This window comes from Pelodiscus sinensis, chromosome 19, assembly GCF_049634645.1.
Source record: "Pelodiscus sinensis isolate JC-2024 chromosome 19, ASM4963464v1, whole genome shotgun sequence".
NCBI lineage: Eukaryota > Metazoa > Chordata > Testudines > Trionychidae > Pelodiscus > Pelodiscus sinensis.
Window position 1 is genome coordinate 21217880 of NC_134729.1, and position 15507 is coordinate 21233386.

Genomic DNA, 15507 nt, shown 5'->3' on the forward strand with positions numbered 1-15507 from the left:
AAAAAAGCTTTCACTGGTACAGTAGAGACTAAATTGGTTTCTTACCCTGCAAGAATAGCTCCAATGTCAGCAATAAACCACTCTGCAGAATTAAATCCCAAAATGCCCACTCCATGGAAACGCTGCAATCCCAACTGTAAACAAAGATCAGACAAGATAGGACTTAGTTCTCTTGGAAAAATAAATGCCTTAAAATGAGTTTGGCCAGGTCTACTCTAGCAAGCTTACAAGGGCACAGCTGTGCTTCCATAAGTTCACTTGTGTAGTCAGTATGCAGACAGGTGAAATTTCTTGCTTTGACAGAGCTACTCAACAAGCAGAGGTAGCTATATTGATGGGAGAGGCTTTCCCCACTGATGTAGCACTCTGCAAATCATTTAAGCCAGTGAAATGTGTGTTGCTGAGCATGTTTCACACCCCTGAGCAACATAGTTTTGCCAATGTAAATGGTAGTTTAGAACGTGGCTTTAGTGTGTTGGACATCTCTTCTACATGGCTGCTAGCAGCAGAATATATATCAACATCAAGATGATTTACATTAAGAAATTCCCTGAAGGATTAGCATAGTCACACACAGGTTTGTTAAATTTAGTCTCCAAGATGTTGCTCTGATTTGTTCACTCCTTTGACAATCTCAAGGCTAACAATGCAAATACAGACTCCCAGCAAATACCCTAACACCAATTCATCCCAATGAAGTGGTATTACTAATACCAGATCAGGAATCCGGACCCCTGAGCTTTAAATCCAAGCAGATGCTGCTCCTCCTGTGAGCTTGGGCAAGTTAAAGTGGCAGTAAATGAGAAAATTAGTAGGAGACACTTGCATTTAGTATCTTATAGTTAGAGGGTTAACACATTTTAAAGTTGAAAAAAAATTGGACGCATCAATATCTAGTGGCTTGGTTTTGCTATGAACTTTAATTCAACCTGGATTTCACATCAAATCCTCCTGATTTTGCTGAAGGAGCTCCACATAATTGGAAGATCAGGAGTCTGGGGTTTCAGAGCTTCTTTAAGTTAGAGCAATAGCTTAGCAGAAAGCACATGCAAGATTGTTAAGTTTCTCAAATGTTCTCTTGTCATCAGGGAAACCTGGACAAGAGGGCTAGTATATTCAGCCATATATAATCAGTCATTCAGTTCCTACACTAGGGGTGAAAGACAAGATGTATGCTAGTGAAAAGCCAAGCAAAATATTTTGAAGCAATTTTTCAGGCTTATACGAGATTCACTTTCCAGTTTGGTCATTTCCTTAAGTGAGATTTTATGAGAACACATTTTATGGACAGTAAGACACTTGCATACAGTAATAGCCATGTCAAGGCAGCTGGCACTGCCAGTTGAGGAGAGGTCCTTAAGACTAGCTTAGCCTCCTGAAGCCAGACTTGAAAGATAATAAATACTCTCCAAAACAAGCACATCCTCAGTTCAATAGCTATTGTAGGAGAGGATAAGCAAATAGATTGAGACTTGGCTGGTAAGTTTGACAGTTTCGTATGGCAGTCTTAAAGTTTCTGGATAGTTGGGGGGGGGGGGGGGAATTAGAATGTTTCAAGCACACTAATCAAGTCCAGAATTGACCCACATTTTTGGAGTTAAGATGGTATAACAGAATAAGCCAAATTTGGAGTTCAAGTTTAAATTCCTTTGAGGAAGGCTCTATATCCCCAAGATGAGAAACCAACTAACTTGGATGCCTTCAGAAGAGAGTCATCCTCTGGCACGAGTACATGAGAAGTTTCAGACAAAATGATTCAGTTAATAATGAGACGCATACATTTGCTGCTAACAAATCAAGTCAAAGCATGACTCTTAGGACTCCAGGATACTGAGCTACTTTCCATCATGTGCCACTCCTCTTCCTGTAAGATTAGTGTATACCTAAGGCAAGTTTTAATAACTTAATATGAATGTAACTGCAGAAAGTGACAGTGGTTAGGTGAATGAAAGTTCTACAAGACATACCTTTATGAAGCTTTTTGCTGCCTTCCGACATTCCTCATAGTATTGCCTATAAGTTTGCTTGATCCACTTGTCTCCCTTCTTCGATGCAAGGGCAAAATAGTCACCATATTTCCTAACAGATTCCTGTAATAGTTCATTAACAGTCTTTGGTTTCTCACTACCAATACCATGTTGGTCTAGCCTTAGTTTAACTTCTCCATCCCGTCGTGTCGTCCATAAGGCTGGAGATGAAGGACCTAGTAATTAAAGACAAATATAAAGGCATTATAAGTGCAATGTCTTGTATTTAGATTTTTCCTTCTGCCACTATGAAAGGGGCAGTTTATAAGATAGGTACACTCAGACATTTGACCCATAAAGGTGTCATGTGAACCATCACTTGTTTTGTACTTTGGGTAAGTTGGTAGATAGCTCAGATTCTATTTTGAGCCTAGAATTTTGCTGAAACCAAAACAGAACAAAGTGGGAAACTTTACTCAACTTCCTGCTATGTTCCCTCTAATAAGCAGGGTGTAATTCTTCCAAAAAAAGTTTCTTCAGGAAGAGCTGGTACCCTTCTGTGGATGCCAGACTCATTCAGTGCCTCTTGCCCAACCCGAGCAGGGGCTTGTGTTACTACACTGTGGGCTCATGTAGACTACACAGAACCATCGAAGAGGATATTCTTCCAATCGCACTTTTGAAAGCAATGAGGTTTATGCAGCTTTTCGACAAGAGGGGAGTTGCTGAAAAAAGCTGCGTCTAAACTACTTTCACTTTGGAAAGCTCTCCAAAGTGCGATTGGAAGAAGTATGCAAAGTCCCACGGAATTTGCATATCCTCTTCTGACGGTTCCACGTAGTCTGGATGAGCCCTGTGGGAGGGTGGATATTTACCCTCCCTGAGGGCCACCATAGAAACCCAAGCTAAATTCAGCATAGCTTCTCAGGAGACTATCCTGCAGTTTAGGTTTCTACTTTGGTTTTACAGGATACAATTTTGGAAGTCAACAATTTAAAGATTTTTAAAGCCATTTAATAGTCTTAACAGATAATTGTAACTGAAAATTTTGTGCTTACCTTTGGATCTAAACATATCTAACTGAGACTCCTCAGTCTTAGTCTCTTCAGTGGTCTCAGTGATATAGTCCTCAACAGTGCTGCAAAGCAATGGCAAGCACCAAAGTATTAGATTAGTATACTAAAACATATCCAAGGGCACAGCATATTCTCATCACATGCTCTCAGTTTTCAGATATTCTTTTCACAGTTTTATAATTTGGTTATGCTTATCGCTTGATGTCAGGGTGGTTCATACTATATTGTTCACCCTAATATTCTGATTTGAGTTGTTGTGGTTCCTTTTACTGTCTATATGGGGTTAACATAACAAGACAGTCCCCGTTTCAGAAAAGTTTATAAAATATTTGTAAGTTTCAACACAGAACAGTTCATGTTAGTGTCAAAAAACCCAGATTACTTGTATTTCCAGGCAAACTGTGTCTGAACACTCAAAGCTTATTATCCAATGGCAGCTAGAAGACAGGCATTTAAAAAAAACCTGAGTAGCAAGCTTTTAAAAGATGCCAGAAGTGGAGGACTCTTCTCCTGTTAAGCAGGGAAGACCTGTTTCCCCTATCACCACAGGGAACCAATCCAGAGCAGTCTTCCTTACCCCCTTTACCACTGATCAGGGACTTTTCTGAAAGATTGCTGGGTGGCCCCTAAGACTGCTTGTCCCCCCCGCCACCCACCCACCCACACTCCCCCAGCAACTCTGCAAAAGGATTCAACAGTTTGAAAAGAGGTAAATTTTCACAGCCTCCAACGCTGCTGTTGCCCAAATTCTGGTATGAGTCAGCCAACAAACATGTGTTTCAAAGGAAGGTAAACTTCTTCTGGTATGGTTAGTTCATTAAAGGTTTAGAAAAACTTCCCTTATCAGTTAGTGGTTGGCTTTTCCCTTGAAGCATGAAGGTTTACATCCTGTTGCAGTCCATCTTATTTTGCCACATACAATCAATTTTGATTCCTATTTAGGTGTACTCCTCAATAATGCCTTCAGTTCTCTTCCTAGCCCATCCTGCATTTCTATTCCCCTTCTTTAACCTATTATCTACCACACATGAACTGCTATCTCCAATAAACCTTGCTTTTTTATGGAAGGAGATTTTCACAAGTCATACAATATTTGACATACCAGTGTTAGATGGCTGAAAAAGCTTAACCATCTAAAGAATGTTTCACCATTTTTATGGTCTAGACTTAGACAAGACCTTTGAGGTAGTGACCTTGTATGAGCCAGAGCATGCCATGAAAATCTATAGTTAACCAAGTCACCACCATAACAGTTAAGTGATCATCCCATAACAGTACTGAGCAGCATCTCTCCAACATTGCTGGAAGATATCTGGTAAGCACCGTCCCTTCACCTCTCCCGCAAAAAGTTAACTCTACTCTCCTCTTGGCTGCTGATAGGAATGGAGAGCCTTTGTATTCTTCCTCTCAAGACAAGTTTATGAGATCTTCATTCTCTGGCTTCAGGTTCTAAATGTTTGGTGTAATGAAGAACCTGCTAGTTACATTCCTCAGATAACCTATTTGGAAGGTCAACTCCAGTCTGACTTTTGGGGGCCCATACACCACTCACTCAAGGGATCTCATTCTGGTAACAAGTGTAACTGTCCCACTTAGTATTCATATGGATGGTGCTTGTACCCCTAAACTCTACAATGTTCTTCATACAGTCACCTTAACTCATATTAGTCAACCACAACTGCCAAGTAATCTATAGAAAAGGTTATTTTCCATTCTAGAAGGATTGGATATTCACTTATCTTGCCTTCTCAAATTGCTTTCTTGCTTCCCTAAAGTCTGTCATGCCTTGACATTTCTAGATTAGGTAAGTGAGCATTTCTTCATGTAAGGGCCGAACCTTCCCTCTTCTCCATCAGAGCTCAGGTACTTGGAAGAATCCCACAATTGTGTTAATTATTGATCTATAGGTTGTTGGTTTTTTTGGAGGGGGTGGAGGGGAATCCCTCAAGATGTCCACTTCCAGAGAAGTTTGAGCAAGTGCCAGTCTTCTAGAACTCACTAGGTTCTTATGACATAACTGACTTCTGAAAACTAGCCTGTTCCTAGTACAAGAGTTTTTACTCTACATGCAGGCAGAGCAGCACTTGGATAGGACATTAACTGTTGCTATAGAAATACCAAATCTTTGCCAGGTCATTGTGACATACAAATGTCCTGGCACATGATTACAGACCTATCTGCAGCCAGTTTCAGCTGTTGGCTTTGGTATCAGCATGTTGAGTCCAGGCATGTTTCTGCCCTCACCCCAAACATCTAGCTCTCCCATTTAGAAGAGAAATTGACCTGTTCTGCTTAAAATGCAGTTCTCTGGAGAACCACAGGCATTCGAGATGCTACCCACATCTTACTGAATCTTGACAAAAACAGACAGCAGTTAGGCCACATCAATAAGTAGAAGGGCAGTGTCGCAATATTAGCAAATGGTACAGTTTACTCTAACAGTACAATGAGGTTGCTTAATGGAAGCAAGTTTGGGAAACTATCGCAGGTCAAAGAGGTACTTGCTTTTTAACATGAGGACTCAGTGTAGATGTAGCCGTCATTTGCATATTTTTACAGAGACTCATTTGCAGGAGTTGTGATCTCATTTGCATATTTCTGCCAATAGGGGTTTTTGCGCAAAAACGGATCGGCAGAATATGCAAATGAGATCACAACTCATGCAATGAGTCCCTCATTTGCATATTGCCAAGAAACTCGGAGTGTAGATGAAGGCAATTTGATAATCACTAGAAAATGGTGGGTTGTTTCTAGTACAGGTTTGCATCTCTAAGATCCAGGATTTTCTGGTCCAGCAACATCCATAGTCCCGCATAACCTCAGATGTTCCAGGATCAGAGTCCTGACACATTGCAGGGTTTTGGAAGCCGGGAGCCTGTGTACCACTCAGTTGGGCTGTGGAGGAAGCCAGGAGCCAGACACAGGGCAGAGCTACACAGTTCATCTGGGCTTGGGGGTGGGGCGGCGGCGGCGGCAGGGAGCTGGTGTACGGCTCAGCAGGGCTGCAGGATGAAATAAGGTTTTTTTCCCAGACATGGGGAGGTTATCTGGGACTAGTCAGGTCCAGAGGGTGCCAGACCAGGGAGGTGCCTGTAGGTTGTGGCACTAAAGTACTCACACTTCTACAACCATCACCACAGAACAAGCTTTCCTTTGAGTTCACCTGAAAAACCTCAGGCTAGTCTCCTACTACTGGAAAAAAGTGGTTCTCTTCGTGCGTTTGAGAGAGAAGATTTTAGGCAGAGATTCTCAGGGGAGTTTGGCACCCAAATCTCACTGGATTTGGGAGTCTAAAATCTTTTGCAAGGCACCTCTCCATTGTCTAGGGTTAAAGGATATGCACAAATCTTTATTCCAGGCCTGGGAGAAGCTACCTAAGTCAGGGAGTCAGACTAGAGCTGATCAGGTGACCCTATGGAATTAATCAAAAAATTCTGAAGTGTCTGATGCTCCCCCAGCACAAGGGCCAAATAGGTCTTCAAGAAATGCTTATGCTGCACGTAACACCACACTGCTGGAACAATAGATTGTAATGTTGGGGGCAGGGGTGTGTACGCTTAGAATGGCTTAAACAGACATATGGAGATTTGGGTCTCCTGGAGCTACACTGGTTTGCATGTTTCAGGACCATCTCAGGGTTATTGTTCTTTTGGCTAGAAGTAGGCAGGATGAGAGATGCCTCTTTAAATTACTTCCTTGAACTGTGTTTTGGGATATATCCATTATCTTTGAAATACTCCCGCTCAGTTTCTAGAGCAGTGCTTATATAAAGTAATTATTTAGGTGAAAGAACAGACTATCACTGGTCTTCCTTTACTTCCCCATCCTTCTCCCCTTATTTATATTGGATTTTTCCCAAAAGATAGAGATCCCGATTCTTACTTTTAGGTTTTCCTCATTGGCTTTACATTGCTTACTTTGACCCCCCCCTCCAAAAGCCAACCCTTGTTTTCCTTCACATCAGGCACAAACAAGATGTACTTTCCTACATTTGAGTTTCCCTGAATATATCCAATGTTCTATTTACAGTACAATGTTCAATAACTAAAAGTGCTAAATATTTCCATCTGAAAGAATTTAAGTTTGCCTCTAGTTAACATTAATTGCATACTCTTTTAGGAGCTCAGACTGCCTGAACAGAATGCTTTTTGACCATAAATTAAATGTAGAGTACAGTATTTCAGAAGCTTGTCACTACATTGTGTAAAGCAAATTCTATTCTTTCTTCCCTCACAGGAGATTTTATAGACAATATAAAAACAATAGTTCAAATATTGAACTCTTACAAAAATCCCAGCATAAGCCCTTGTGGGCTTCCACAATAGTCTACATTTTAATTCCGATCCGATTACCAAAGTAGAAAAAGATAGAAACTGAACCAACCTAGATGGACCGTTCACCAAGATATCACTAACTGACACTGCATGTGGCACTGGACCATCCGAGCTGGGGGCTGAATTTACCATCACAGTAGCCATATCCGAGTCAGACAGCATTGTCCCTGCAAAGATCAAAGTGACAAAGTAACAGTTTAACACACCTTCATGGAAACAGTTACCAACATTTAGTTACCTGAACAAGTAAAAAAAAAAAAAAAAAAAAAAACAAACAAACAAAAAAAAACAGTCACTGAAGGCTGCAGTATTTGCAAAGACACAAAGATTCTTCATCTGGTTCTGTGCTGGATTGGCACTAGAGATTTATGGAATATATTCTGTAAGGTTTGTTAGTGTTGAAGATTTTCCCATTCATTTTTAGAACTATAGTCTTCAGTTGAATTACTTACAATTTTATACAATAAAAAAGTTTCTATTTATATCCTACACGGTTTAGCCAAAAAATTAATTTTTGATCTTTGACATCCCAAAAATCCCAATCATCAGAACAGTAAAGAGTTGAGTCATACAGTGCATCGTCTGTGCCTTTGTCCAGTGCTTCTCCTCTGCAATCTGCCAGCACGAGCAAACGTGTAACATCCTTTATTTTTAAAATAGCGCCCACCAGAAGAACTATTGCATTTTATGTCATGTGTTCTCTGCATTTCAATTGGAAGTAGCCCATCACCCCACACTTCTCCTTATATGGAAGGACTGCAATCATGTGTTTGTTCCTCCTCCCTCTGCCACACCAGTACATGCAATTACTCTGAGGATTCTGTATGGTCAATAGTTCCAGGCAGGAAAAAGGAAATCAGACCATATCACAGCTGTTGTGGACACAGCAGCAGGATTACTGTACTGAAGGCAGTCAAGGGAGCACTTGAATGCAAAGCAGCTACTATTTTTCAACAGCGTGCACAATTCATTTTTGTAATAATGACAGTTTAGAACCTTCCTTATTCGAGTGGGTTTCATAATCTACATTTAAAATATTTTGTCTTCAAGGTTGAGAGTTTGTTCATATAAATTAACCCAATACTAAAAGAAATGTTAATTTTATTCCAACTTTGCATTAGTCATTATACAGACCTCAAACTCAGGATAGGTGAATTAGGCTTTATTGCTTAGAAGAAAATCCTATGAACAAGAAGGATAATAGATTCCTCCTGTTAACTCCTTTAAGAGATACAGCCCTTACTAAAAAAAAAAGTAAGACATTACAATAATTTGCAAGTTGTCAATACAAGGTACTACTGATGGCATAAAAAAACGTTTCTGAATTTTAGGTTGAAGGCGGGTTACTATTCATAAAGCACCGTCTGTAAGCTCTGGGGCTGAGAGAAGAGGGTAAGTTACACCTCTAAAGCATTTTGCAACATCAGAGCAACTCTGCAAAATATACTACATGGGGCTGTTGGATCGCAGCCAATCTGTAGCATACTAGCCTCTTATCCCACTGAGAAATTCTTACAGGAGTTAAGTGATAGTCACACCACCAGTGTGAGATTATAGAAATAGTCTAGAACAGCAGTGCTCACACTTTCTGGACTCTGGAGAGAAATGTGTGCATATGCCAGACAGAATCCATCAAGGCTTATGTAGCTCATCATGACACTGGTTTGACCAGGGTGGAATATGGCATAACTTCTTTTCCTCTGTGCTAACCCAAGGATTACAAGATTCTCTATGCCAAGTGACCAAAACAGTTACTTTTTTTAAAAAGGTTGCTGCTTTTACAGAAACACAGGCATGCCCCAAAGAGGCACAATACACCTTTGTAGTAGTTTAGCTTGGCTTGATTTGCTGCAGGGAGCTATGGAATGAGACCAGGAATGCTGGCATTAATGGCCCAGTCTTGAGTCTCCCCCGGTAGGCCTCTGTGGGTGCATTCATACTACCTCAGATTCCGCACCAAGTCACAGCCCCATCCTTAACCCAAACCCCACACCTTCTCAGACCCAAGTTCCCCTCTGCACCCCATCCATATGGCTACTTACCAGAGTCTTGGAATATCCTCCCCGCCCCGATCAAACATTGCCCACCCCTGATTTAGAACACCTAGTCATTTGTACACATGCTAACATACTCTAGTTAGCTATAATCTGAAATGAGTAACTGGATACCCATCTAGCTTTGAAAATACTAGAGTTAAAAGGTCACCATAGTTCTGGTGATTGTAGCTCAACTATTTGTAAATAACTTGACTGCCCTTGTTCTCTTGAAAGAAGTTATTCAAGACTTGTTTTTCTTCCTACTTTAGTCCCATTTAGCATAAATGGTTTCTTAATCATTAAGCTACATTTCTATCAATGTTTAGCTAGTGGACTGGGTAACTAAACAGAACTTTTACTACAATACCACTTAAGTTTTACTGACAAGACAGTTAGGGGTGTGGCAGGAAAAAATAGACACACACACACACACACTTACACACACTTCACTGGGAGAAGTGCTCCTGCTGAGGTCACTAATGTGGCTTAATCCAGGAAGGACAGCTCTCGCCTCAGAAGGGAGTGGCTACTTGGGAGACTTTACAGTAGGAATGTTAAACATGTAATTTGCTAACTATGTAACCACTGAAGTTCAGGGGTTACATAGTTAGAGTCAGGGCAACAGCCAGCTCCCTGGGAGCTAGTGGGGGAGCTGGACCAGCAGCCACATGTAGCAGTTTGGATGACCAATGAGCTCATGCTTATTGTTTACTTGTTTAAATTACTACACTCTTGCATCCTTACTTTACAGCAGCACAGGCTGTACTGCTATAGCTGTGTAACTAGGAGGTCTGTAGTATAGACAAAAATGAATCTTATACAGTGACCTGGCCAGGTGTTGAAGCTAGAATTATGGTTTGTTTAGGGATGTAAACGGATAGTTCTAATACCTTAACAGGTGATGCTTACTAGATAATACTTAACTATTACCTAAGATCAGCCCACCACAGGTTCAAGATGGCTTCAGCCCCACAAGGCTGCAATTGGCAGCCTTGCCAGTGGTGTGGGCAGCTGCCTGCCCACATGAGCTTGCAGGTCTTTCACTCCCACTCCAGGCTGTCAACTCCTGACCCTAAGCTGGGTTGCCAGCTTCTAGCCTGTGCAGCCTGGAAGCAGCCCCTGCCTGCAGTGCAAGAGCCACACCAACCCAGATCTGGCAGGAGGAACCACTCTAGTGGGCTGGAACCGCTCCCTCCACCTGCCTCCATGTAGTCAGTTTGCAAATCATGGGCATGTAACAGGCTGTGAATTTGTGTACAGACCATGATTTTTACTAAAAATATCCTGACTAAATCCTAGCCTTCCTTGTGACAAAGCTCCCCCACTGAGGCTAGGTCTACACCAGACTTGGCAGCATAGCTTAAGGTACATCACTCCAGCTACACAGAATACCTTAAGCGGAGCTTGGCAGCATCCCCAATAAGGAGGTAAAACTGTAGTTACAAGTTGTATGGACTACACAATTAGCTCTATATCTACCACATGATTAGTCAACAGGACCATTCTGCAGAGCTGCAGCAGGGGTAGCTGCATTGCTGCTCTGCATTTAAAATGCAGAGGTAGTGTCCTGATCCCAGCTTGTGCAGAGTCCAGCAGCATCTGTTCATGGGAGGTATAGGGGAGACTGCTTCAGCAGCAGCCCCACCCGTGGCCAGCCCTGGCTGCCATAGCAGCCTCCCTATTCTTCCCCCTACCACCCCACTACCTCAGAGGGGCCGGTGGTACTGCTGAGAGGGTGCTGGGGGGAACTAGCTTTTAAATTTGCTCCCCCTCCTCCCCCCAGCACCAGCTCCTGTTCTCTCTCCCTTTATTGCCTCAGAGGCAGCAAGGGGAGGGAGAAGTGAGTAGTCGATATTCCAGTTTACTACCCAATAAGCTTTTGCTGATTAGGGATGTTAGAGTAGTGGACTACCCAATCCCCACAGCAGGAGGTCAACAGGATCAGAAGCTCCCACCAGCTTCTACTCCTGGCAAGAGCAGGAGTACTTAACACCTGTGTGGACACCCTTGAGTTCAGTTAAGATTCACTAAATTTGACTTGCTAAAAATCAAGCACTGGAAAATCCACCACAGCAGTAGGACTCTTCCATGAGTGAAGACATGGCCAGAGGAAATAAATCCACTGCCACTCTAGGCAGTAGCTGAGTTAGCAGAAGGGACTGCCCCCACTGATGATTAGGTTGCTGTATTCACATCCATGAGCAACTTAAGTTATACGGAAGGAAGCGATAGCATAGATCTGGCCCAAGACCTGAAGAACTCCGTGTAAGTTTGACTCTCTCCAACTGAAGTTGGTCCATTAAGAAAGAATACCCAGCTGTTCCCCAATATTGTGGGATTGACAAAGCTGCAAAACTGAATGCTGAAGTAGTAACTTCAGGAATATTTCCAGAGTACTTTAGATTGCTCAAGGCTCTGATGTCTCCAGCTGCACCAAACAGGATAATTTTAACAGGTCAGTTCAGTTTTGGAGAAGAGACATTAACTGATGTCTATTAGACTAAGTACAGGCAGTCCCCGGGTTATGTACAAGATAGGGACTGTAGGTTTGTTCTTAAATTGAATTTGTATGTAAGTCGGAACTGGCTTCCAGATTCAGCAGCTGCTGAAACTGACCAGCGGCTGACTACAGGAAGCCCGAGGCAGAGTTTCTCTGCCCTGGGCTGCCTGGAATCAGCCGCTGATCAGTTTCAACAGCAGCTGAATCTGGACGCCCAAGACAGAGCAGCTGGGGTGCTGCCAGGTAGGTCCCCGCAGGGGCGGCGCTGCGGGGACCAACAGGGCAGCACCCCAGCTGCTCTGCCCCAGGTGTCCCCAAGTCAGCCGCTGCTGAAACTGATCAGCGGCTGATTCCAGGCAGCCCAGGGCAGAGAAACTCTGCCTCGGGCTTCCTGTAGTCAGCCGCTGGTCAGTTTAAGCAGCGGCTGACTTGGGGACACCTGGGGAAGAGCAGCTGGGGTGCTGCCCGGTTGGTCCAGTAGCACCGAGGAGCGGCGCTGCAGGACCAACCCAGCAGCCCCAGCTGCTCTACCCCAGGTGAGAAAAGCCTGGTCTGCTGGGGGGAGCACTAGCTGTGCCCCCCAGCAGACCAGGGAAACCCAGACGGCAGGACTGCAGAGATGTGCCGCAGTCCTGCCCGCATCCTCCCCAGCTTTGCTCCGTGTCTCCCTGGTCTGCTGGGGGGTTTCCAGGAAGACGAGGAGCAAAGCCGCGGAGGGGCTCGGGCAGCCCGGCAGCCCCAGCCCCTCCGCGGCTTTGCTCCGCATCTTCCTGGTCTGCAGACCACGAAGACGTGGAGCAGCTTTTCTCGCCCCGGAGTACACGAGCGGCGGGACCGCGAGGTCCCGCAGTCCGTGTCCTCCGGGGCGAGAAAAGCCCCGTTCGTAACTGCGGATCCGAAATAAGTCGGATCCGCATAAGTTGGGGACTGCCTGTATTGGAACTTTAGTACTGTTAATATTTCCACTATTTGAACCAGTGCTGTTTGGGTTATTATATTTTAAAATTAATTTGGCCTTAATGTTTAGAGCAGGTTGTACCTTTACAAAAAGGCAGCAGTTAGAGGTTTCTAATTACATGGTTATGGCAAATTTGTGTTTTTAACTCTTGATCTTCTTGTGCAGAAGGCACTGAATTAGAGGAAGTTAAGTAAGCCTTTATTTTCTTGAATGTGACCATAATGGAGAGAGGAAGGAAATGTGGATTTCAGATTACTTTTTTCTGCAGTTTCCTCTCCTACACTGGAGAGCGTCATGCATATAAGAAAGTGTTGACATCCTTACTACAGCTTCCTCACTATATATCAAAGGTTCTTTGTTTTTTCCACCCCTGCTATAAATGAACAAAGATTGTTTCAGTAACTGTAGTTATAGTTTAGGTTTCAACGGAATTATGCTTCAAAAGCCAAGTTTCAGATTAGAGACAGCATCTACCTGGGGAACTTTGTTAAAATTCCCCACAAATGCAGCTTTGCCAATAGCAAATTCAGTTTGTGTGTTTTGACAATACATTAGACAGGAAAATTAAAATTTTATTAGTCTGTTTCTCTGAGTGGGGTTCCCCCAACTTAATTTCAAACTCAGAAGCAGTAAAGCTTTTAAAACCACAAGATGTTATAGGACCACCACAGACTCTTGTATTCAACAATATTCCTTGTAACTAATCTGAATTTTTTAAATTCAAGCAAAGTCAATAGTATCCCTACTGAGTAATGTGATTTTAAGCTCTCACTGCTGATCATTTCAGTGTCTACGAAAACAGTAGTTTACTTCCTCATAACGTATATTTCCCCATCTCCTAATTTGCTAACAACTAGCTGCCTAGGGAAGAGTAATAGATGCAAGTCTCTTCTTAATTTTTAGTTCCGCTCCTCCGCATGAATAATATTTGTCCCTTTCTGGGTGCCAGAATTCTCAGTTGACTTCTAATCAGATGCTAACGCCTTCCGTTTCTTTGCCTGCTCTACAAAAAGAGAGATTCTATACTGTACGATAAATGTATGCATTTTACATGAGAAATGCAGACAATTTATTACAAGTATTCAGAATACAAATGGACCTGGCTAGGTATACAACCTGAACTTGCCACTATTACATCACATGTAGTAATTTTTGTTCACTAGTAAAGGCTGCACTGTAATTATACAGAGCTGATGAAGATTTTTCTTCGTTTAACTTTTCGAAGTCTGATCATGCATAAAGAAACAAGATCAACAGTTTTAGACCTTGAGACAATATAGTCTCAACAGATCAACAGTATTTCATGATTTACAACTTCCTTTATTGCCATCTGCTAAGCCACACAACAATGTTAGAATAGCAGTTTCTGTATTTGTCATTTGTTGTGTTACTAGTGGAAGGGTGATAGAAATGTAGCCGTGTTAGTCTGGGGTAGTTGAAGCAAAATGCAGGACAATGGGACATCCATAACGCACAATTATGTTATCTACATCATGAAAGAATCCCAGAGTTAAAATACCACTGAAGAGTCTTTGTAACAATCCTACAGACCATCTGGATTTAACTGCCAAATACAGGTTGAACCTCTAGTCCAGCATGCTCTGGACCTGACCAGTGCCCAACCAGAGAATTTCCCAAAATTGTTGGTAATGCTGCTAGACAAAACTGACCTCCACTTCCACTATTTGCTGGGTTTTTAGAAGACATTTAGGGGTAAATTAGAGATAGTTAACAGCACAGAACACCGGCCACCAGGACTGGTGACTAAACACATTTTACAGCCACACCCATGATAAGTTGGCATCCAGCTAAGTTATGCTCCACAGTCCAGACCACAGATGTTGCCAGACCAGAATGTGCTGGACTAGAGGGATTCAATCTGTAGCTAAACAACAATATTCACATTTTTCTAAATGCACAGAGGAAGTTCTTAAAATCCTGAAAACAGTGGAAAGAACTATCAATTTCGGTGGTTGTTGAATGTTCTGAAATCTTGTACCAACATCTGAATAGCTTCAGCACTGTTTTCTCTCTGCAGGCTCCCTCTGCAGCATCATGCAAGTGTAACCTGATGATTTCAGCCAATAGACACGTTAGGAGTCATCATTTTGTCACATGATAGTCTCCAGACACAGAATGAATAAGCTTGAGGTTATCAGCGTACATTAACCCAAATGCACTTTGCCTGTATTGAAGAGGCACCACAAATTACTCACACAGATGGAAACACACAGATAACGGGGTTTGTTTAATACTGATGATGCTAGTATGGAGTGCAGTTTACAGTGTGTTTCCATCAGAGCTTGGGGGGGGGGGGAAAATCTAACTTGCGAGTCTTTGAAATAGCTATATTAATAGTATTCCAATAGAGGCAGATGTGCAAATCTCCCTTTTGGGAACGAGAATGGCTCAAAACATTTTCATTCATAGTTAGAAAGAGGCAGGGTTGTGGGGTTTTTTTTTGGGGGGGGGGGGCGCTTCAGAAATTGGTTCAAACAAACAAACAAAACAAAACACTGGTAACAGTTTTGAGAGGACAGCTACACCAGAAAGGGTATAATATACACAAAGCACAACCTACACCACTGTTGCAGGAGGAAATTCCTCAGCATTAGCTAGTTACCATGGCTTTTCAA

At 42.6% G+C, this 15507-nt stretch overlaps 1 protein-coding gene and 1 long non-coding RNA gene across 6 annotated transcripts in view; one reads left to right on the forward strand and one right to left on the reverse strand.

Annotated features, from left to right (window-relative positions):
- Positions 1-15507, reverse strand: part of ACSBG2 (acyl-CoA synthetase bubblegum family member 2) — a 37378-nt gene that overhangs the window by 20412 nt on the left and 1459 nt on the right. For 2 of the 5 annotated variants that reach the window (XM_006126802.4, XM_006126804.3), the window contains exons 2-5: positions 7427-7544; positions 3026-3105; positions 1968-2203; positions 46-134 (exon numbers count right to left, since the gene is read on the reverse strand). In XM_006126802.4, the coding sequence (XP_006126864.1) occupies positions 46-134; positions 1968-2203; positions 3026-3105; positions 7427-7539 (518 nt within the window). In that variant the 5' untranslated portion in view covers positions 7540-7544. The other 3 variants (XM_006126801.4, XM_006126803.4, XM_025186514.2) reach the window with 3 other exon arrangements.
- Positions 8308-15144, forward strand: LOC142819026 (uncharacterized). Its single transcript, XR_012896709.1, has 2 exons — positions 8308-8769; positions 14910-15144. It is a non-coding gene; the product is annotated as an uncharacterized LOC142819026 (long non-coding RNA).